The 24257-nt window shown below is 38.9% G+C and overlaps 3 protein-coding genes and 1 long non-coding RNA gene across 4 annotated transcripts in view; 1 reads left to right on the top strand and 3 right to left on the bottom strand.

Moving 5' to 3' along the window:
* The first annotated feature begins 1558 nt into the window (after nt 1–1558).
* Nucleotides 1559–14932, top strand: LOC146455034 (hypoxia-inducible factor 1-alpha-like). Its single transcript, XM_085094732.1, has 11 exons — nt 1559–1702; nt 1852–2088; nt 4476–4672; nt 5383–5447; nt 5627–5716; nt 6305–6577; nt 7144–7337; nt 8507–8613; nt 9747–9894; nt 10167–10479; nt 11271–14932. The coding sequence occupies exons 2-11, from the start codon at nt 2063–2065 to the stop codon at nt 11904–11906; spliced, it is 2049 nt and encodes a 682-aa protein (XP_084950858.1). The 5' UTR covers nt 1559–1702; nt 1852–2062; the 3' UTR covers nt 11907–14932.
* LOC146455035 (uncharacterized) lies at nt 7448–8318 on the bottom strand. Its single transcript, XR_014859099.1, has 2 exons — nt 8041–8318; nt 7448–7948 (listed from the first exon to the last, which is right to left on the bottom strand). It is a non-coding gene; the product is annotated as an uncharacterized LOC146455035 (long non-coding RNA).
* Nucleotides 12433–18797, bottom strand: LOC146455036 (methenyltetrahydrofolate synthase domain-containing protein-like). The gene is made up of 3 exons (XM_085094736.1): nt 18218–18797; nt 16110–16267; nt 12433–15434 (listed from the first exon to the last, which is right to left on the bottom strand). The coding sequence occupies exons 1-3, from the start codon at nt 18660–18662 to the stop codon at nt 15258–15260; spliced, it is 780 nt and encodes a 259-aa protein (XP_084950862.1). The 5' UTR covers nt 18663–18797; the 3' UTR covers nt 12433–15257.
* Nucleotides 18798–22185: 3388 nt separating this feature from the next.
* Nucleotides 22186–24257, bottom strand: part of LOC146455037 (G-protein coupled receptor 135-like) — a 3217-nt gene continuing 1145 nt past the window's right edge. The window contains exon 1 of the mRNA XM_085094684.1: nt 22186–24257. This exon is cut by the window's right edge and continues 1145 nt beyond it. Within this exon, the coding sequence (XP_084950810.1) occupies nt 22413–23546 (1134 nt within the window). The 5' untranslated portion in view covers nt 23547–24257 and the 3' untranslated portion in view covers nt 22186–22412.

Below are 24257 nucleotides of genomic sequence, written 5' to 3' on the forward strand. Positions count from 1 at the left end.
GTTTTAACCAAACAAAGTAAAAGGATAGCATTCGAAAGATTTTTGTTATTCTGAATCGCTTTTTTTCCAGGGTTTTCTTGCTTTTCACAAAAACCGTGTTAATGCCTTTTTTTCAACCACGCAAACTTCTTAGCTTCGAGCGCAGTAAACATTTCAGTGGATTCAAGCCTTGACATTTTCGTAAACAACGTTTCTCTGGCTAATACTCGTGTGAAGCTCGGGCGTGCATGTTGGCACACACATCGCTCGTGCCGCACGTGACGGTCAATAAAACCCTCACGTGCGAGAATAGGTCCAAACGAAAAGGAGGATTTCGCGCCAAAAGATAAAAGAGGAACTCGATCGGATGAATCAAGGAATAAATTGTGTTTTTTTTTAAAGTGTTTCAGCTGTCTGAGAAACACCTTTATAAAATACCCAAAATGAATCTCAAAAGGTTCTCGTCTCATCTTCACCGTGAAGGTCGCGTTTGTTATTGTTTTCATAAGCGTCTGCGCCAAGGTGCGTTCCTTGCTTGGACCCTGCTTTGCGTCAACGAATTGTACGCGTTTGTGTTTCCCGCAATGACTCTCGAAACATTTAAGAGGATTACAATTTAATTGTAAGACCGGAAAACCTCGCTGTCCTTGCTGTCACAAATTGGCTCGTGTAATTAATATGCTTATGCTTTGGGGTCTATAAATTAGTTCGAAATGTACGGTGCTGTCTGCTTTTGAATTTGCAATGTGACCATTGAAAGATTGAAAGAAGATTGAAAAGTTTTGTTTTGCAAATTCTGAGTTGTTTTTATAATTCCTCGTTTCTATAGGGAACCTCCTAGGGCCAAGGGCGTATTAGTAAACACATTAGTGATGGTGTCTGAAGAATGCAGGGCGACGTCATGTAATCCCAGATCTGCGACACCCTGTATACCAGTTAAGGCGCTCTGTTCTGCTTTGAACCGGGTATGTCACCTTGGCAACACACACATTGGCCTACAGTAATAAAAAACATACTAAACTGACGTGATGACTTTTAATTACCAGCCCTCTCATTGGTTGATTTATCCAGGTGTGAAGTAAACACTCGTAAAATGTCTATTCGTGTTGTACTGGAAGGAAAGGTTTTATTGGATTAATAAATCAGACATGAAGAATTGATAAGGGTGTTTTGGGTTTGGGCCAAGGGACCTACTCCTGACAGAATCAAGAAATGTTTATTTTGCCGTACCGTCGCGGAATAATATGCAAAATATTACGCTAATTTATTTACGCACGAGACACGACTAAATGACGTTTTGACTAATCACGTTTGTGATCTGAGGGTCGCGGTATAGTTGTCTTGTGCAAAGAATGCCGAAGGCTATTTTCAAGAAATAAGAATTGCAAGGCGGATTTTTTTCTGGATAATCGAGACATTGAGACATTTATGCCCAGTATTTCAAGGGTTTTGGGTAGTCTTTCGAGGAATGCTGCATTTTATGGCAATTTTAACCAATCATTCCTAAGATGGTTTGAAAATGGCATATTTAAAGACTTTGACCCGGTAACAATAGCTCTGATTATGCTAATTTATGTAAATCTATGCTAGGCACGTATCACTGCAATTGAAAGTGAGAAACACAGTAGCCGTTCCTTCCGAACCAGAGAAACCATCACGCGATACAGACAAATTCGAGCGTTTGGAAAACAAGCATTGTTTTGACAGAGTTCAAAGCGATTTTGTAAGTGTGAATTTTCCTTCAATAACTTGGAGTATTTCTCCCATCTAATGAAGAAAGAAAACGAAGAAAGTTGTGCTTTTTTTACAGCGGATGCGCGAAAACAATATCTGCAACTTTGTCCTAATATGGCTGACTATGTTCGTCCGTAGGAATCGCTGTTGATTATTTTCGCAAGGAACGGATACCGGGAGCAGTTTTAACGCGCCGTTTTCCAACCCTGTAGGACTTTTTAGTCAAGAAAGTTTCTTGTACAATCCTCGGCAGAGAATCGAGACTGTGCGACAACTTTCAAGACACAGCACAAGAACGGCTTCAAGACATCGACAGGACTCGAAAGAGCAATCATTAGCACAGGGGAAAATGGCATCCAAGGCACTCAAAAACAGGTATCTTTCTTTTATTATTGCTTGGAGAATCACCTTTGCAATCAGCCTTTGTTAATTTTAATCCTCAAGGGATTGAAAGAACCTTTCAAAATCACTTTTCGGCGTCATTACAAATCTCCAGGAACGACAATTAAGTGGACGAGAGTCGAAGGTGACCTTTTGGTCACAGCTGAGTTCCGCTCTTTTCCCATCTTGCGCAATACGAAATTTCTAACTCTCTTGAAAAATAAATCGTAGTTTGAGCAGACGTACCTTTGCAGTTAGATATCCTCGACCGAAAGTAAATGTATGCACATGTTGACGAGTGACGAGCTGATGCCTGGTTTGCAAAAGCGCGCTCGAAATTGCACAAAATTGCATGATTTCGCGGTGTTGTTTTTGTTACACGTTATTCACACCTAGAACTGAAGTGTTACATTTACTTGTATAGATTATATTAATCCACAAAGGGGTTTCATTACGTGGATTCAGTGAGGTCTATAGTGCGGATCTGTATGTAAAAAAATATGACAAGTTAACTATCGCAAGAAAAGCTTAATAAATCGTAGTAACTCTCTAAATTATAGCGTGCCCAGAGTTTTTGCATTCGCGAAGTGTAACTCTAATATGTGAAATATCAACACAGAAAGCGACATATTTTAGAATTCATTGTTTGCTTGCACCTTAATAATAACTAAGCATAATTTGTTTTAGTGGGCTTTAGCAAGTTTAACATGTGCAATCAATCTTCGCTTGTGCATTCACTACGTCCAGCTACATCCCCCCCCCCCCACCGATTGCTAATTACTTAATTGCTGGCTTATTAAAAGTAGAACTTGAGCAGTCCTCCCTGAATATTTTTGTGACATCACGTGCATGGATACCGTGAGAAGTTTTTTGGTGAAGTGCTTACATTTATATTGTTGTATCCCATAAATGATTGAACCCAATACATGCAATACTATATAATTTTGGTATAGTTTGCTAATAATAATTTATTAGTAACTGAGATTTTCCATCCTTGTTGTTGTCATGTTAAGTCATTTTTTTTTCTAGCTTCACTTGCAATTTTTATAATGTTTTTATTTTGAATTTGGATAAATAAATTTATTCGAAAATCTGCAGATAGGAAATGGAAAATATGTCTATATATTTAATTACCTTGCCAAAACTCCATCTTGGAAGCTAACCTGAACATTTATTTACGTTTCATCAATTTTAATCTTGAGCATTGAACAGTTTGTTGTACGTCTGCCCTTTTATGCACTTGCACAAATCCTGCTGAAAAGTTTTATGGTGTTTGTGCCTTACTGTTTTTCAAATAAACACAAAAATTAAAGGTCAAGCTAGAAACAGTGTGAAACTCAGTGGAAATTATGGCACATGCCATAAACTGTTTGTTGGGAGTAGTTTCAACTTTGCAGATGCCAGGTGGCAATTATTGGTGTTTGGAGGAAACTTTCAGGGCATATAGTAATTATGCTTGCTTCTTAGAAATTATATTTGGTAAATGCTATGCTGATGTTACAGAAACATCTAGTATACAACATAACTTAACAAAAAAAAAAAGACTCTAACTCATGGCCTGTTTTGTGGATGATTGAATTAAGAATTTGCAATTGTTTGTCAGTTGCGAAGAAAATGCCAAACAGGAAAAACAAGATGAATAATAATTTTTATTATGGGCTGGTGGTTATAGTCATTGAGGTCTTGGATGAAATGTGACCATGAATAAATCATTTTATTCATGGTCACATATCATCCAAGACCTTAATGACTAAAACCACACTTTTGGTAGGGGTCTCACCTTGAAAAGCTCTTAATTAGTTAATACAAGTCCATTGCACCAGTTAACACACAGACATCAGTCGTGATATGTTGATATTCAAAATTCGTTGAGAAAGGCTGACGCAAACTAACAATGGCGCCATAAAAGAATAATTCAACAGATTTATCGTACACTCGCTGCGGCTGATTTGATCTACTTTAACTTTCGACCAAACTGAGCTGGCTGAATTTTTAATTACTGGTTTGTCTGCAGCTTAACACTTTCTAAAGCAGAAAGCTCTCAGTGGTGTGGCAACCTTAACCTTTAAGTGCCAATAGTGACCAGCATCCAATTTCTCATTACAATATTCACTGTTGATCAACCGCTCTGGTTATGAGAATAATGGAAATGATCACCGAGGACAAGTTGTTTTGATGTGTAAACAAATTCTCTTCACTAGTACCATAAGAAATATTTATTTGACAACAGTTATGAGAAAATGAATATTGATATCGCGGCTTAAAGGGTTTTGAAGAGAGGACACCACCATCCCTGCTGTGCTAGCTATCCAGTTTTCTAGCTCTAGCACTGTATGTCTACATAAGTCAAATTAATGATGAGGTTTGTACGTTTTTCACAGTGAATTTCAAAAGAAGAGACGATCAAGAGATGCGGCAAGATCAAGACGAGGACAGCAAAATGATGAGTTTGTGGAGCTAGCCAATCAGCTTCCCATACCAGTTGGCCTGTCGTCACAGCTAGATAGACTTTGCATTATGCGACTTGTGAACAGTTACATTAAAATGAAAAACCTTCTTCATTCTTATATCTCACAAGGTAGGATGAATTCCTTGTTACTATTTTTGAATCTCTTTATAGCCACACAGAATGCTTTCGACAATAATTTATTTAGTTATGCCAGGAGTATATATGTACATAGCATACTGTATGTCATATACTTGTGTATTGAACCTAGGGCTTCTTAGTTTGCTGGAACATTGGTGGTTTACATTATTAATCAGCACGACTCTCTAGAAGAGTATTGTAAAATGAAGGGACAGTGGTTAGCCCTTTAACCCCTAACATCAAAGAACAAATTCTCCTATCTTGTCCTCATACTTTTCTTATAAAACTACTGTGGAGAAGTTATTAAAATATAAAGAAAATTCACCTTGGGTGATTGTATCCTTAATTCTCGAGACCTCAGGGGTTGAATTAGCAATGAGATTTGAAGGAGAAATTTGATGCTGATCACTGTCAGGGCTTAAAGGGTTAAATAAATAAAGTTCTTTATGGAGTATCCATTTAGTGAAGTGTATGCATTTAAGGTCATAGTCTTGAGTCCTGACAGGGGCTTGATTTTTACTTTGCACCCTGTGTTTGTGGTCAACAAGCTGTATGAATTTCAGTAATTTTATTTAAAAAAAAAAATGCTAATCCAGCCATCCTGTGATGTAGCCAAACTACCTATTTTATGGCGCAGTTAATTTTTCAGTATTTTGTGATGTTTCCATTACTGACCTAACCTAAATCACATCTTTGTTTAGATGTCAAGAAAATAGCTTCTCTCAACCTGTCAGAAAGCTCAGCATATGAAAGGTCTTCCCTTCAGGTAACTTGGACTTTGTATTATTCACAGACTTCACTCTATTACAAACTTACAAATACTGTGGTGCTGTTTATTACGTTGTACAACAACAACAACAACAATGTTCAACTATTACTACTACACTTTATTGTAACCATAACAAAAGTTAAAGTTAGGTGAACATTTTTCTTCTTTCATTTTAGGCACTTGATGGCTTTGTGTTTGTTGTGACCCCAGACGGACAGTGCATTTACGTTTCAGACAACATCAACCATTACATGGGACTGTCCCAGGTACAAAAAGCCTCATTTTTGCCATGTGAGCCAGATTTGGCCCTAAATTACTAACTAAAGCTTTTGCAAATTATTCATTCTCCCTGGAGTTAGATGGATTATTTACAAGTTAGCTGTTTGGAGAATTAACTGCTCAGTGGCTTTCATTTCAGTAGTAGTTATAGAATTGAAATTAGGGAGCTTAAGTACAGATGTTCGCGAGCCATGTCTTGACCGTCGGCAACTGGTAGTCTAATGTTTCCTTTTATCCTTACCAAGGACAGGAAAAGCTCTTGCTGATGACTGTGGCTTGATGTTACAAATGCGATGGTGTGAGTGGCAAAGGTTCCAAAAAGGGAAAAATCAAATTTCTGGTTGCCGTCCATGGCTCAAAAACGTCTGTGCTTAAGCTCCCTATTATCCTAGGACCCAAACATTACTTGAACAATAATGATGATGATGATGGTGATTATGATGATGATAATGATGATAATAATAATTTAATTTAGCACCAGGCAAAGGGCAGACATCTTTGGATGACTGTATAGTTGATGTCGCAAGTAGTTTGACTGCATGTTGTAATATTCTTCCATCTTTCTTTTCAAACAGATTGAAGTAACTGGTAACAGTTTCTACAAATACATCCACCCCTGTGATCACGAGGAACTAGCCAACCAACTTGGAGGACAGATTCCACTTGAAGACATGGAGATCTTTGATGGCTTGTTCTGTTCAGATTCTGTTTTCATGATGAGCAATCACTTGAAGGGAGGATCTAAGAAAGCCCTTCATGAAAATCCACACAAGTCCTTCTTCCTGCGCATGAAAAGCACCTTGACAAGCAGGGGTAAAAACGTCAACCTCAGGGCTTCCACCTACAGGGTAAGAAGAATTCTTGATTTACTACCATTTGAAAGCGATGCTCATTTTGTAACAAACATTATGAAACATCAGGCATGAATGGTAATGTTTTAGGGTTTCACTTGTAGACCACCTAAGCTGTATCTTAAGGATTATTAATTAAACAGCAGCTCTGGAAGAAAATTCCCAGTTGCTTTTGTTTTGGATGGTTACACTTTCGTGAGGAATAAGTTGATCTCATACATCTTGTTCCAGAAAGTCATATAACTTGATGTTTAGACATCTACATTCATTTGTTAATCCCTATAAGTGTGATATTTTTGTCTGTGGTATACCAGTTTGAAACAACTCCTACCAAAGGTTAATACAAAATCCTTATCCTAATCCGCCCATTTCCTGTATTAGCTTACTATTTGGCAAATATGAATTTTAATTAAGGATTAAGATGAAAGATCAACTAAAACACCCACAGACAAAAATCATATTAGATTGCCTTTTATTTTGGGAATGTAACTGCTTTTATGCAAGTGGTCATACATGTGCAAAGACTCATTGGCGTTAACCTCAGTTTTGCCTTGTTATTTAAGGTTGTTCAGTGCACGGGTTGCATGAAAATGTCGACCAAGGTGTCTGAAACAGGAGAGGAGGAGCAAATACCACTGTTCATGGTGGCTGTTGGTGTGCCACTTATGTTTTCATCAACATTTGAGGTTCCATTGGATAGAGCCACATTTACCAGCCGTCACAACCTGGACATGAATTTCCTGTCCTGCGATGAGAGGTTTGTTGCATACAGTACATGTTCATCAATAACAAAAACTTGTAAAAATGACTGGATATTTCAGCTAATCATTTTACTTGTGACCCTCTTTTGGACTATGTACCTTAAAGAGTCTCTGTCAACCAGTGCGCTTTGTGGGCGTTGAGTCGTGTGACGGCCATTTTCGCTTATGTCGAAATTACAGTTCTCAGAGTCCTGGCTTTTTCTGAGGATCTTCTGCACTATGTGAACGATTTACGGTCCGGTGTGTTAAGACATCATTACATCATAGAATTTCTATATATATATATATATTTTTTTATTGAATTAAGTTTGTGCCAAAAAAAACCCGATTTTGTTGTGGTCGGGCCAACTGTCGCGATCTCCACCAAAACGTGGTAGGCCGCCAAAGAATGGAAAAAACAAGATGATTCTGTTGTGAGAGAGCACTTTCAACCTCTGGAACCAGAAGACGATTGATCTTGGTTTTCAGCGTAACACCAATAGCGAATTTATGGAGGTTTCTTGTCTCCACGCTTGCAAGTAAAGTGGCATCGCAAACCTTCATCTCGACACGGACAGCCACAGTATTTCTCAGATTTCTTTGAACACATTGTTGAACAGCTGCGAGTCTAAGAGGCAATTGCAAAATAAACAAGCTTACATATTTAGGGATATTTTCGTTCAAGATGTCGTAAATAAATTTATCTAGTTCTCTACTCACCACGCAGTTTAGTGGGACCGAAATTTGTTGACTTGTCCCTGAATAAGTCGAAGCAGCTTGTAATCTTCGAGTTGCAATTGCAACTGGAGAGCCATAATAATTTTCCACCACTTTTTCCTCTGCCAAATCCTCCATTTCTACTTCACGACTTAGGTCCACCATCTTTGAAAGTGTACTCAACTGATCCTTTGACAAGAAGAAATTCGAGAGCTTCCAAACATGGCTGCAGTGCCGAGGAAGCCCTGGCGTAAACAATAACACACGTGCGCAAAGGCCCGTGGTTGAAAGAGACTCTTTAAAAAATGGCCTCAAGTATTTGTGTTCTGTTGAACTTTCAGCCAGTGATAAGATCTCTTTCAGATGGTGAAACTCCCTGGTAGCAACATCCCTGAATGAAGGGCTGGATTATGTGGAGCAGGAAACGAACAGGAATTTAATCATGTAAAATATTGTTTTTTTATGACAGAGTCACAGACCTCCTTGGGTTTACACCTGCTGAGATTGTTGGCAAGTCATGGTACCATTTCCTTCACGCTTGTGATCTAGACACAGCATTGGCTTGCCACAAGACATGTAAGTCATGTAAACTTGAACTTGAAATATTTATTAATAACCTGTTACCCTGCAGCTTAAAGGGGCAGTATCATGGGAGATTGATGGGAGATATCATGATTTTTGGCCAAAATTCACTAAATTTAAACTTTGAACACTGTGTTAATTAATTTCTCAATGGCTAATTTAAAGAAATATTAATAGTGATTCTAAGACGAAAGGTTGAACCAAAATATAGTACAACCGGCGATTTTTAGTGCATTACAATAGCGAAATTTGAAAACGTCCGCCAGACGTTTTCAAATTTGAACCCCCTTTATCTTGGTCATCTGCCGACGAAAATATCCATGGATAGTTTCTTTGCATTCTGATAGTCTTTTAATGGAATTTTGTCGTTATATCTTGGCTGCTATCAACCGAATAGCGTCTTTCCGATTTTCAATGTGTTACTAAAAATAGCGGGATACTGTCCCTTTAAGAACTTGTCATAGTCAACTTTTGTCAAATGTCCAGTTAAAAATTTAAACTTTAACCGCCAGAATGTACTGCTCTGTAGCTTTCATGTGAATGGTCACACCAATGCATTTCACTCACAGACTCAAACGTTAGAACCGCCTTGTATGTACAGCATAATAAACAGTACAACAGGAAAGTACACTCAGTAGCTTTCATTTGAATTGTCACTTTTAGGATTTCATCCACTGATTAAAAAGTTAGAACCACCTTGCACAGCATAATAAACAGTACCACAGGAAAGTAATGCTCAGTAGCTTTCATTTGAATGGTCACACTTTAGGATTTTACCGACAGACTCTAAAGTTAGAACCACTTTGTATGGCGTAATAGACAGCACCACAGGAAAGTCCTCTTCAGTAGCTCTCATTTGAATGGTCACATTTAGGATTTTATCCATGGATTAAAAAGTTAGAACCACCTTGTACGGCATAGTAAACAGCACCACAGGAAAGATACTGCTTAGTCCCGGTCATCTGAATGATTTTATCCACAAACTTAGAAGTTAGAACTGGCTTGTACAGCATAGTAAACATAACCACACGAAAGCACTGCTCAGTAGCTTAATCTCTCTTATAGCCAATTTGTATACAAATATTACCGGTAATTATTAAATTCTTTCAACATTTCTTTTGCCTCAGTGCTAACCAAGGGACAGTCAGTGAGCAAGTACTACCGCTTCTTGTTGCGCACTGGAGGGTGGGTGTGGCTTCAGACCAAGGCCAACATAGTTTATGACAGCAAGACATGCCAACCACAGTTCATCCTCTGCACTAACTTCATCATCACGTATGTTTGACTTCTCTTGTTCGCCTTCTAAATTGGAAGTACACTGGAACCCCTCCATACAACCATCCCGTTAATACAGCCACCTCATTATGATGGCCACTTTTTTGTGTCCCTGAATTAGAACTGACCTCTACTTTTCCAAGTTTCTAATCTTTCTTCACACTTTCACTTTTAATTATTTCCATCTTCCACCCCACATGGGGATCAAGTAGAGTGAAAACTTAGCTTTTTCCTTATTTATGGTGAATGATTGTTTTGTTTCCATTTTTTAGGAGGAAGGACCAGCAAGACTACATTCTCTCTTCAGAACAAGTAAACCCTGTGCCCGCTCCCCTGGGGCTGGACTTGGTTGTGAAAAAGGAACATCCTCAAACAAAGGGAACAAGGAGAAAGCATTCCATCGTATTGGAAGAACGCACCAAGCTGCTGAAGGCGGCCGCACATGAACAGCGCCAAATGGGAGATATTGTGCCCAAACAGGAGGTCAACCTCAACACACCCTGCATGAAGAAAAGCATGAAGGACATTGGTAAGAAGACTTGCAAGTGCTTAGAGGATGTTGACTGCGAACACATGAATTTCCAGGTTTGTAGAGTAGCAAAAGTTTGAGTAACAAACCTGTAGTTGGTAAGAATATAGAGTTCTAAAGTGTGATGTCACAAATATTTGAATCTTTGAAATTATGGGATTTGTTTGTATATTCGGAAAGAGCACGATGAAAAATGCCTATTTTCCAAAAATCATAATCTTATTGCAATTTGGGGGCGAGATATTAGCTCTGTTATGCCCTGGTGACTCCATACAAACCCTTCTAGTTTTGTCTCAGTTCCAAACGTTCCCAAATAATGTTAATTATTGACTGCAGCAGTGCTGGAAAAAATATTCCCTCATCAGACATCAAGCAACAATTTAAATTTCTGAAATGTCTGACAAAGTTAAAAATTTTCTCCGACTTTGTGTCCCTACAGAAAGATGATTCAGAACTTATCTTAAATTCTTGTTAACTGGTCAAACTATTTTGCCACTAAAAGCACAATTTGAAAATAAGATGTCATATTTACATGTTGCCTCTTCCAAATTGGTGGATGTCTCGATAATTTTGCAAATTTTTTGATCAAAGTGACATGCAAAATGAAGATTTGGAATGACATTTCTTCCTCCTAATTATTTCTAGTACTTTGTAATCTAACTTAAATGCATCATACGTAAACCACATTTAGTTTTGAGCATGAGTCTGTGGCAGAGTTGAACTGTCATCGTGGCCCAGTTCTCGAACCACTTAGTTAAGAATGTACAGTCAAAGCAAGCTGAGTTGTTAGCTGAATTGTTTCAGATTTAACGTACCTAATCATTATAACGAAATTGTGTTTTAACAGGATTGCCTGCCTGTGGCGTGGGACACTAATGAAGACCTCATCGAACATCAAGAGAAGTACGAACAAATCCTGCATAATCATTACAGCCAGCAGCTCACTGGCACAGAAAACAGCACTGCAGACAGCAGAACACCTTTTATTCCATCACCAAGTGAGGACCGAAAGATTAGCTCAGGCAAAGAAAATGCCGAGGAGGAGGAAGAAAACTACGACGAACGAGCGCCATTCATCCCACTGTCAATTGATGACGAATTGGGTGATGGTGCATTACTAGTTGAAATTCCCTTCATCGATTCACCAATGACGCCCTCACCGTCATCCTGGTTGCTCAATGCAGATGAGAGCATACCTTCTCCGGGCAGTGCAACGATGTGTATGCCAGCACCAACCAATCCTATTCCCTACAAAAGGGTGACAAGCTTCTCCGCTTCCTCCTCGCCTGTCACGTCGCGGAAAGAGGTGCCCGCTGCTGTCAAAAGAAACGGTTACATCACGAATGAGATAGCATCCAAAGGGAAGGGTTTCTTTCCTAACATCTCATCTTGGGACGCTGAGGCGAATGCACCATTACACCAAAGTGGTCTCCTGCAAGGTGAAGAACTCCTTAGAGCTCTTGAATGCGTAGACTTCCTATGAACTTTGAACGTTACTGTTGATGAACTGTTTGGTTGGGATAGCCCACTTGTATTAATTATTTGCTTTGTTGGTAATGCAAGTAGAATAATACATAATTATATGCTTTAGACTACACTGTAGTTCATACTTCGCATCTATAGATGTGTGTTTAGCTTAACGATTTTGTAGATACGATAGATTATTATTATAAATTTAAGCCATAACATGACACCATTATTTTGTAGAGGGATCCTTTGAAGTTGTACTATCACATTTTTTTATATTTCCAAATACCAAGTGTTTGGTTTAATTTATAATCTGGAAGTGATATTTTTTTAAATTTCAGTGAGTCTTTAATCTGACTTGGCAGTTTGAATCTTTTATCTTAGTTTCCTGAAATCCTGAATGACATCATTGACTCACATTGACAGTAAAATATGGTTGCCACAGCTTATACAGCCAAACTAAGTGCAGTATGGAGTTATTTTCATCTACAAGCACAGTCTCTTAAAGGGGAAGTATCATAGAGTTTTGATATCTTTTCTTAAAAATGATGAAATAAGGCCTTCAATCAGCTGCTAAATAATTCTAGAATGACAAGAGGAAAGAAATCAACTCGGTTCTCGAAAGGAACAACTTGTGATCTATTCTAGCGCATTCTGGAAACAAAAATGCGAGAACTTGAAAAGGCTAATATTTTTCAAGTTTCAATCCACTCCGGCTTACTCTGTCTCTGGCCAGAGGCAGTAATCGACAGTTTTATTGCACTGGGGTGATAAATTATAACAAACTTGACAATTATTTCATTATTTGTTTCTGCTGACAGACAAAAAATTTGGGGTTTTGAAATGACAGCAAATTTGCATGATACTTCCCCTTTAAAGATTCCATGTTAGACGAATGTGAACGTCCCACTGAACTGCTTAGTATTAGTTTCATAGGTCCCGTCAATATTCTTTTTAAAATATTATTTCATATACTAAGTCTAACTCAAAGTGACTATAACAGGGATCCCTTTAAGGGTAGTATATAAAATATATATCAAACAACTTATTAAACATAGATAAGGATACTTAAAGTACACAATATTAATTCTAAGTACAAGATGTTGAAAGCATTCAACCTTGTGTCATTCGTCATATTTTATTACCATTAAAAATCCTTTAACTCATTGTTGTAAAATGGCATGTAGTTATTATTAATTATGCTTTGAAAAGTTAACATACATAATTCATGTACGTGGCAAATTTTGCAAACATACACAAGTAATATTTCTTTTTGACTTGAAAATGTTTTCATTAAATTTTATATATCACATATACATTGTAAGCTACGGTCACTGAACTATCACAAGCAGGAAGACGAAAATATTTCAGTCATATTTAAACTAGGTTTTTGTTTCAGTTATTCTGTTTAGTAATACCTTTTTTTATTTACATTAGAATGGCACCCTTCCTGTCCTCACTGGATGTCAAATACAGCTAATTCGTGAAGGCTGTAGATTTTGATGCCATTTTGACATCATGATTTTTTTTCTACATTAAGCTGTTACTGCTAAGTCTATTAATTTTGTGGATGCACTTGTTGCATCACAGTAGAAAGATTTATAATTAATGCCTGCAATGCTACTTCACATGCAGTTTACAGTTGTTTCAAATGTCTGTTGAAACTCTCAACTGAAATCCTTTTCCAAGCGATTTCATCAAACTTTGACAAAGTGACAGTAACTTACATGTCCTTCTTACAATATCACCTGTTGTTCAAACATAGACTAAGGTTAGAATTCGAGGGAAATGATAATCACCAAACCAAACCAAATTCTCCAAATTCTCGCAACAGTACCATGAAAATGATATGGAGAACAGTGACGAGAATGTGTATGTTCATCTCATTCAATAACTGTTCTGCTGGAGGAAGGGAGTACAGGGGAATTGGGGGCAGACATAGCAAGGACAAGGAGGCAGCAGTGAAAGACCAGACACTTGGATTACAATGCGCATGGGAGATGTCTAAAGTCAGTATCACGTTATCAAGTCAGCAGTTGTTTTTGAGGCCAAATAGTCACTTCTGTCAGTGATTTGAGAATTCTCTTTGTTATGATTTTGTAGGCGAGGGATTCCCCCTGAATTAATGTCATACTCTGGTGAAAAACTCACTGTGTCTTCTCAAGACGCTTTCGAAGATTTTCGCAAAGATTCATGGCCTTAACATACAAGCACAAATTTATTAGCTTACTCTGCATTCAGAAGCAGATAGCTTTGCATGTTATTGTACGAAGTGGCTGCCTTGCTGGGGCAAATTGATATAAAATGCTAACAATTTGTAGAATTTAAGAGTGATGTTTGTTGGTTGCAGTTAGTTAATGGCTTGATATACAGTATGATATAACTACAGGATAAGTTATATTAGGGTTGGAAGACATTATTTCTCAAGGACACTTTTAGTTACTGTTCTAATGGGACTGGCTTGCTGTTACCTTGCCAAATGCTGATATTACCAGACAAGAAAACAACAAACTTTTAAGTTGTTATAAAGTAAACTTACCATAGAAAATGCTTTTCCATAATACCATAGTACAACTAAATGTTTAATTTATATGTATACTGTTTTGCAATCTGCAAGGAGGCCCTCTTTATTGCCTTTTAACAGGGTTGCCATGGTAAGGAGAAAATCAGAGGAAAACATCTATTTTCAAGGTCAGGGAAATAGTCGGAATTTTGCACTAAGTCAGGGTAACTCTTTATCCTAACACAAAAATCAGGAGGAGTTGATTTCTGTGGCTTTATATTGCCAAAAAATTTATCTTTGCTGGTCAGAGAAAATTGGTTAGTGGCCAGTGAAAAGTCTGGGAATTTTTTTTCATTCTGATGATTAGCAACCCTGTTTAAGCATCGGTCACATTCCTTTTCCAGGTTTATCCCCATTTTCCGATGCTATGGGAAGGGTCTGATTGCAGATGATCATTTCCAGATTTGCTCTGTGTGTTCTAGCACTATGAAACAATGTCATCCACTTGTGGAATTTAATAAATATGTTTACTGTGTGAATAGATGTCTGAAAGTTCAGTTGTTGCTATGTTTTAAATTTTTATTGTTTCCATCCCCTCAAAATATATTTAACACTGATTAAAATAAATTCATTTGGTTCTTTAACCAAAATAATTCTTCTGATGAGAATTCTAACTCGTACATCATCAAAGGTCAAGCACGATGCATTCTAGACCCTCCCTATCTGCTGGTAAACAACAGGACAGAGCAGCAGTTCTTGGGACATAACAGGTTTGAAATTTGAGTCATACTCATACTCAAATCTGAAGGCCCCAAATGGTAAAAAGTTCATCAGGAGAACTGTTAATCTGGCCTTGAAACGGGTTCAACATTCCTTCAAAGAGACATTCTGTCCAAGCCTTCGCTCTTTCTCTCTAAGATCTTTCAAGATGGGGATTTCCTTTAACATCTGGGCTGTGACCTTTGACCACTGTATTCCAGTAGGCCTCCGACTCCCCCCTTCGCAGTTGATTACTCTTGTAGGTGTTACAATGTAATCCACCTGAAAAATAAATGCAAAGAATTCATTGGTATTCGTAGCTGGGAGGCAGCATAGACCTTTTTCATAAATGCCGGCCGATTTATTATTCTTTTCAAAATATGTTAGTTGGCCTTAACTAACCTCGTTTTAGAGTAAAAATTCTATGGAATTTTGCCAATACTAGCAAGGCTATGTAAGGCTAATTTCCATGAAAATAAAAGAATAATATTTATCAGCTGCCATTTATGAAAAAGGTCTATGGTTGAGTGGTTAGGGCACTGGACTTGAAGTCCAGAGGTCCTGGATTCAAGTCCCACCCTGACTGCTAGCTTTGTAGCCCAAAGTTCAATTGCTTAGCAATGCTTGTAAATAGCCAGCTGGTCTGCCTCCTGCCAGTTGGGATTAAGTTTAATGCTCAGCCCCACCAGCACTTGTGCTATAAACACTGCCGAGGGTAAATGAAGGTTATTTATTTGTTTGTTTACTTTATTTATCAACCCCCAGGCCAATGACAATGGCATCAAATCAGTAAAGGGATTGTCAGTAGTAACAGCCTTGATTCCATAATCTACAAGACAAGGTTTTACATGTACGCACTACAAAGCATTGCAACCTTGTTCCCAGGGTCTATTCGCTCTTGGGGGTGGGAAGAAGAGAGACCCTGGGAATGAGGTTGCATAGCATTGATTATTTTACCATCAGATCATGCCCATCTATCAGTTCATCTCGAATATCCACAACCTGGCAATCATGGACAGTTGTGACGACAACAGTGTCTTGATTGACAGCTCCCATAGTGACCATCATTGCATATTCCATGTCAGCATAGCCTTCTCCCTTACCAATCCGATAGCCTGTTAGGTTTTGGAACAAGTTATTTCATAAGTCAGTAGTATGTATGCATGAGAACATGTGGATCAGATACAATACAGTTAACCCTTAAAGGGGAAATATCATGGGGTTTTTGGTATCTTGTTAAAAACATTGATGAAATAAGACCTTCAATCAGCTGCCAAATAATTCTAGAATGACTCGAGAGGAAAGAAATCAACTCAATTCTTGAAAGGAACAACTTGTGATCTGTTCTAGCACATTTTGGAAACAAAAATGCGAGAACCTGAAAAACATTAGCCAAACATTTTTCAAGTTCCAATCCATACCGGCCGGCCTACTCTGTCTCTGGCCAGAGGCACTAATCAACAGTTTTATTGCACTGGGTTGATAAATTATATCAAACTTGACAATTATTTCTTTGTTTCTGCTGACAGACAAACATTGTTGGGTTTTGAAATGACAGCAAATTTGCGTGATACTTCCCCTTTAAGGTCAGTGCTTCCTTTTGCTACTGTGCATATGTTCTGTGCACCGTGGGATGGTCCAAGAAACCTGGGTTCCATAAATTATGGTGGTGCCTGCTGAAACAAAGTTCAGTCGAACCTGTATTAAGCGGCACCGTATTAAGCGGTCACCCTCTATTGCTCAGTTGTCAAAGTCCCAAAAATTACTTCCCTTAATTCCTGTAATCCTGACCTGTATTAAACGGTCACCTCTATTAAGCGGTCGCGGTCACCCTATACTAAGTCCCAGTGAGCTGTTTCTATTGTCTTGACCTGTTTTAAACGGTCACTTTGTAAAAGGAAACCACTTAAATATGGTAACAAGTAGCGTGCCAAGCAATTGAGTTTCTAATGAGCTGCACAATCGTGGCGTTAATGTTTTACTGGTCCGTTTCAATACCATGCTCTTCTCTGTCATACCATTTTATCGCCGAACTTTCTTAACCAAGTAAGTGATGTATTCTGTGCAACCTGCATTAAGCGGTCAACCTGTATTAAGCGGTCACTTAGCCATTCCCCAAGGGTGACCGCTTAATACAGGTTCGACTGTACTTTTGCATGGTTTATAACTACGAAGGAAAAGCAGGTCTTGGCAAGAATTATAATTGGAATCTGAAAATAAAGTAAGGGGTAACCACACATTTTTTAGTTTTGTATTTTAACACTTTTTAGGATTATTTGTTGCTTATTATAATTTCTCTGAAAAATGCATGCTTATGCCCAATTTTCTTTTTGGATTCCAATAGTAAAGGGCTAAGATCTGCTTTTCCCACATAGTCATAAACTGCACAAAAATACTTCAGTTTGTATTAGGAGGCACCAAAGAGTACACAGTGCCCAAATAGAGATGGGGGGAGACACAACCTTCCAGCGATCTGCCACATGTCACATGACCTGACCATATCTTCCCACCTTGTTTCTTTTGCCTGCCATGCATGCTAGTACCAGCTGGGAGAATTTCTTTGAAAATGAAGACATTTCATCTGTGACGATCATTTCCTTTATTCTCATGATCTAAATGTTTGGTTCAGTAGTGTTATTGTAAGGAGAAATTTGATGTTGGTCACTATTAGTGGTTGACAAGCTGGCTCTGGAGACTTAAAGTAAAGGTCACAAGGTCAAAAATAAGCATATGGGAAATTAATTAAATAGTTCACTGAAACTGGGTCATATCCCGACCAATCTCATACCCAGAGTCCTCAGGCTCTTTGGCCAGCAGTTGGTCGCCAGGAGAGACTCTGGAGAATTTGAAAAAAAAAATTTTTTGATTGGCTTCCCCATAACGGCTTGCATTGTTTTACCACAGAAATCCTGCGGTAATAAAATTCCAGTACCCCAGAGTCTCTCCTGACGACAAACCGCTGGTAAAAGAGCCTGAGGACTCTGGGTACGAGATTGTATCCACACTAAAAATCCCAGGACCACCCCTCTTCTCCTTTAAAGACAAGAATCTGAAGAATAAGCTACCTTTTGACGACACTGCCACGGATCCTATCACTATAAGATCGATGTTGACCTTATGATCCAGTCCGACAGGAGTGCTATAGTTTGTAATGCCCTCTCTAGTCGCACATCTCTTAAGCATAGCAGTATTAGCTCCCGATGGCGGGAAGATGCGATTAAACAGACCAGTCTTCAATCTTGGCGTGGGAACTAACAACACTTTTCTTTCCTCCAACGTCTTATATCTCACAAATTCTTGCAGCTTGTCTGGGTTAACCTTCACAGTCTGTGCCTTCTTGAATGCATCCATAACAACAACTTTCTCTCCAGCCGCGTTGGCTCCCTTAAAGTTTGGGATTCGGTTGTGAACGGGCCTGGGAAAGTTGGCCAAGTCGTTCCTTTCCATGTGATCGCATATGCGCTGCCGTATTCCTGCTTTTGTTACTGAATTGGCAGCTTGAGTGCTCATTTTAGATTAAAAATCTGCAAAACAGTTACATCCTGGGTTTAAAACCAAGCACCGTATTGGAAATTTGCGGAAAGAAAGATCGCGGAACGACGGACGCGACGGAAGGAAATCCTCACATTTTGCGCACCATCTTGGTTTGGCTGTGGTTTGGCTGAAAAGTGTTGGGTTCTAGTGCCTAGTCCCCAATAGTACACAATGTCGCTCGTCATCTCATCTCGAGGCTGTATGTAGCTTTATGAGGACCGCTTACGTACATTCGTACAGGTTTTATACATGTGTAAATGTCTCACACGTCCAATGGTTCTTTCTGTGAGTTTTCGTGTGATTTCGTTGACGCACGAGAGATCGTCGTTTTTCCCAAGAGAGTGAAGTCGCTACAGCATCGGTTTATTTCGTTCTGTATGAGTTGTATGGCCAAAGTCTTATCGGAATAAGTAGATGTTCATAATCATTACAAAAAAAAAAAAAACACTCGTATCTGGGCACTCTGTACCCTGCTAGTATTAAAAGCTTCTCTTGTGAAAGCGACAAACTGGCCCATGATATCCAACTTTACCAGTCTGGCTTTTCAGCACAACCTAATAAAGTTCGAGTGAGATCAAGTAGAGATTAAACACTATCCGTGAATTCGCGATACACAATTTGAGGTTCAGAGAAAAAGTGTCTTTTTCGACCGGCAAAACTAAGAAAGGGGCTTCCCCACCTTATGACATATTGATTTAATTTTATCTCGTTACACATTTCGTTTTATGTATGTTAAACTAAAAATACAAAAATTAAAGCGATTCGACGTTTCGATGCAAGCTATTACATCGAAACGACGAATCGCTTTATTTTTTGTAGTTTAGTTAAACGCTTTTCTAGGGGTATCGAATGGTCTTTGCAAGCATTCGCGAGCATGCGAGTACTGCGTTTTTTTTGCGAGCACTGAGCAGTGATCAAATTTGTCTTGCGAGTAGTGAGCACTTCAGAAAACTGTACAACTGGCGAGCAGCGAGCACTTCGTAAACTTTCCGCTGGCAGCAAAGCTTCAGACGTTGTTTTAAATTTATTCAGTATTAAAATGCGTCTAGTAGCCTGAGTAACACCTCCACAATACGCAACACTTCTACTAACATCTCAACGCGATCCTGGTTATAGGCATGTATAATTGTGTTAACTTATGTTACTGTCGTGTGCTTTCAACTAAACTTGACAGCCAGATGTATTGGAGTTCAGTACCACACAGAGATACATTTATTTCTGTACCAACAAACCTACAAAGCAAGATTTACAAAAATTTCGAATAATTGAGCAAACTTTAACTAGAATCCGAGCATGCAAGCAGTCGCAAAAATTTTGTGAGCTCAAGCACTTGTTTAATTTTTGCGATCAAATCCAGCAAAGGCCAAATTTTGTGAGCACTAGAAAATTTTAAGGGACCATTCGATACCCCTGTTTCTAAATCAACGATTATTTATTTTTAATCATCTTTATTCTTTTTCTTTTTCACCCTAATAAAACTAATCGCAAGCCGTTCCAAAACACAAGCGAAACATTTGTATCTACATTAAACTTATCAAATCCTTTCAATTCCAAGACAGTTAGCAAGTTCCAAGGTCAACTCTGTAGAAAGAGACATTGGGGACTTTAAAAAACCACGAATTGGGATAATTCTCAAAATCTTCAATATCCTCTTTTTCGTCGGTCTTGTGTTCTTTAGGCTATTTCCAGATTTAATTACGAACTCCTAAAACGTGTATTTTAATTGTAGGATCGAGGAGAGAAACTTAAGTGAGCTGAGTCGTGAGAGTACCACATACTAGTATTTGCTGAAAGTTTACAGCCCATTGTAAAGCCCATCGAGCAACCGTACATTACGCATGCACAATTCACGAATTAACACTGACGTTTGTTTTGTGTTGTTTTCACTGCTGAAAAAAACTCACGAAATCAGCCATGTGGAATTTTTCACCTGTTTAAAACACCCTCTGTCAACAGCTCACCACTGGATGGCTCTCTATAGGGATCCTGTTTACTTATGTAAGTAAATTATTCTGGTTCTTTTTGTCTTTTTTGGCAAATCACGTGCTCAGCCTCGTCTGGAAGAATATTTTTACCCTCCCTCCTCCCCTTCGGTGACGTTCCGCTTTGCCTTCAATTCCTCACTGTCTTGCGACCTCCGCTAACTTCAGCGAGTGGTGTCAGTTTGGCTGTGAGGATTGTTTACTGTTTAACTAGAAATACGTGTACAGTGAAACAGCTGTAATAGAATTAAAAAAATGTAGGATATTGTGAGGTCCATCATTATACTTTTTGTGGTGTTTTCGGTTATCCGTCTTGAGTGAACAGACATTAATATTTTGGCAAAGGAAAAGAAAAGAACTATTAATAGCCTTTCCCAGACCTTATAGCCACTGTCAGTGTTCCGTGCATAGCAGAGAAAAGCGACTATCTTTCTGGCAAAATGCTAGATCAACAGCTGAACGACTGTTTTAAAATTGTCCACTTATCGGGCAAAAGAAACGACGAATTAACAGCCACTGATCTACCCTAAACTGGCTGAAAAATGTGTTAACGTGTTAACTTTGCACGTCTCTCAGGAAAACTCAACCATTTGACCGCTTTTCGATCCGCTCTGTTTCGTAACTGCCGGTTGAATTCGGCCGTTTTGTTCAGCCGAAACGTTAAATTTCAAAATCGACGATTTATCAATCTCGGATTGACTTCGTGATACTTTCCCACGTCCGGTCTCAAGGTAAACAAACCTATCTTCATTGCCCAAAGTCGAGTTCAACCGTATAAATTAATCAGTCATGCTTACATTTAAGACTTGAACCTGCTCACATAGGAAGATAACATTAAAAATATCTCTAAGTTGATGACCCTAATGGCACTATTATGATACTAACGACCAATATTAAAGAAAACGTAAAAATTTTGCGACAGTTTGTGAGATTGTATTTGTTCAAACACGGCTTTGTGTTTGCGCTTCCGTCTCTAAAAAACTGAGTTGCATCAATTAAACAATATATTGAAAGTTCGCAGCCGCACGAAAGTCAAAATTACTGATAATGGTCAACAAACACTAATCAAAATTCAGCGAGCTCGAGAGGGGGAAAAGTCTAATTTGTGTTTGCACCTGTCATGATCTCGAGTGTTTCCTGACGCCATGGCGATGGAAGAAGTTCTTCCTTATGGGGGAAGAGATCAAATTAAAAGAACGAATCTCTTTTTTTGTTCACTATGAGAGCTACCCATTGCAAAGTTCGTGATTGAAATGAATGTTGATATAACTAAAGGTAGATTGGCCAACGTAACGAGATTCGAGTGCTGACGTTTCGAGCGTTAGCTTCGAATTCACTCTGGCGAAGGGCTACTGCACTCGAAACGCCAGCGCTCTAATCTCTATACGCTGCTATACGGTGGCCAATTTACCTTTAGTTATCAACTCTGCTGATAAACCAAACATTCGTTTCTACTCCCCACAGCCTTATTCATTCGTTTCGAAATGTTAACCGCTTTCGAAAACATAAATGAAATAATTGTTCAAATAAAATTTATTGGGTGTTAGAACGTTAGGATCGATTACCAACCGCTATTCGGCGGAAAATGTGCCAAGAACAACAGTACACGAGTGAACGCTGCAGGTTAAGCCTATGGTAACGTTTGTTTGCAAACAATTTTCAAAATAAAATAAAGCGCGGACATCACTTAATGTTTTCCTCTCAAACTTAACCTGGAAGAGTATTTTTTTTTATCCACGCGGCGTTAAATGGAAGACGTGGTTATCGTTTCCTCGCTTTTGCTCGTGTCATATACCAACGCGGCTTGCGACTTTTGCGCCCAAGAAATTACCTTAGGCGTTTCTCCATCGGGTTTCTCTAGATTTTGATAAAAATTGACTCGTTTTTTCCGAGCTTTTTTCTTGTTCTGTCTAAATACCATGCTAAAACGAGGGTTCCGAAACGCATAGATCAATGGATTTATACAGGAAGAAGCGAATGCCAGGCAAATACTAACAACCTTTGCTTGATCCAATTGCAGGCGGTTCGTTTGTTGCTGTCTTGAGGATAAATACAGCGATATTGCACTGATGGGCAGCCAACAACATAGGTGAAAAACGGAAATGAAAAGCAAGGTTCGGGTGGTTTTGATCTCCGCGCAAAAACGAATAGTTTTTAGATTTCCGACACCCATAGGTCGCACACCGTGGAAACCACTCCAAAGCGACTTGGACAGTTTTAAAAATAATCCACCCATTAACGCCATCGGGATCAAAAAGCACATCACCACGCAGACAATGTTGATAGTCCGTAAAGCTCCGTTTCTTCCTTCGCTTAACAAAGGAAAGCATGACAATCCCGAAACAATGTGAGAAGAGGCTGCGCATTGGATTGAGCTGCCTTCTAGCGCCGTCCACAGTATGGCGAAGATCAAAGCCAGCAGCCATGCGAAAAATATTAGTTTCCCTGTTGTCTTGGCGGAAATTTTTTTCCTGCCTGAATTGTTGATGACGTAGTATCTCTCAATTGCCATGAGTGTTAGAGCAAGGTTCGAAAGTGTTGCGAACAATTCGAAAGTAAATCCAATTAAAACGCAAAGCCTTTGCCCTGTTAGTAGGGACGAAGCGCTAGCTGACAGCCTTAGAAACGGCGGAATGGATAGAAGCGCGAAGAGGAGCTGAATAACCGCCATATTGACGAAAAAAGCGTTTGTAACGGTGTGTAGCTGATAGTGACGCGAGACAATAATGCACACTGTACTGTTACCTAGAACACTCAATACTGATATGAGTATTAAGGAACCTTTAACGGCAGTGTCGGAGATTTCCAACGGCGTGTGATCGCATAGTAAGTGGTCCGTCCTGTTTTGGTCAGAAATCCTGAAATGGGTAAGCGCCATGTTCAATCCACAAGAATGAAAACCTGCTGGAAAACACCACCGAAGCCGACGAATCTTGTGGCGGCGCCGTTGCTGCGATTTATCAGATCTCGTTTTCCAACCACTCGGCAAACGAGGGATGATTTAATTTTGATGCGCGAGTCGGCATCCAACCCTAAAACAGCTTTGTGACTTTGAATATCTTCATAGACGTGGTAAATCTCATAGCAGCGGCGAGAAAACTTCGCCAAAAAATACTGAATTCAAAATGATTACGGATACCCTAGCTTGCAGATGTTTCTTGTGGTAAAGCAAAGTGCGAAGGGCATATAGTTAAATTTGAATATTGAGCCGTCGATGAATAATTACAAGTGACGTCAGAAACTATAGAGAAAATAACATACACTAAAGAATATTGGTGTGCAAACAAACGCGGGTTTTCTTGTGTACTTTGTCATTGAAAGTGAATTTATGGGCAGACTGAGAATCTTTAAGGAAGAAAATACTGCCCATAACGACCTTTTATTGACATTAATTTTGTAGGATTTCACTTCCTGTCAAATATGCGACTTGCAACTTTAAGAAAGATTTTTCGAAACTGTTAAAAATCATGTCGGGTGCCCTGGAAATTCCTAGAACTAAACATTGAAGCAAGGCTTGGACAGAAATTTCAGTATTTCAAGGCATATTATTGATCCAAATAAGTTTCCATTTTCACAGGTTTCCGTCATA

This window comes from Pavona decussata, unplaced genomic scaffold, assembly GCF_977016875.1.
Source record: "Pavona decussata unplaced genomic scaffold, jaPavDecu1.1 SCAFFOLD_286, whole genome shotgun sequence".
Taxonomy (NCBI): domain Eukaryota; kingdom Metazoa; phylum Cnidaria; class Anthozoa; order Scleractinia; family Agariciidae; genus Pavona; species Pavona decussata.

Bases quoted from the DNA above. Each gene is read 5' to 3' on its own strand.
- LOC146455034 (XM_085094732.1), top strand. From the start codon at position 2,063: ATGGCATCCAAGGCACTCAAAAACAG. The intron at 5,448-5,626 runs GTAACTTGGACT...CTTTCATTTTAG, and splicing joins ATGAAAGGTCTTCCCTTCAG to GCACTTGATGGCTTTGTGTT. The intron at 6,578-7,143 runs GTAAGAAGAATT...TTGTTATTTAAG, and splicing joins TCAGGGCTTCCACCTACAGG to GTTGTTCAGTGCACGGGTTG.
- LOC146455036 (XM_085094736.1), bottom strand. From the start codon at position 18,662: ATGAGCACTCAAGCTGCCAATTCAGTAACAAAAGCAGGAATACGGCAG. The intron at 16,268-18,217 runs GTAGCTTATTCT...AAAACCTAACAG, and splicing joins CGTGGCAGTGTCGTCAAAAG to GCTATCGGATTGGTAAGGGA. The intron at 15,435-16,109 runs GTAAAATAATCA...TTTATTTTTCAG, and splicing joins TAGATGGGCATGATCTGATG to GTGGATTACATTGTAACACC.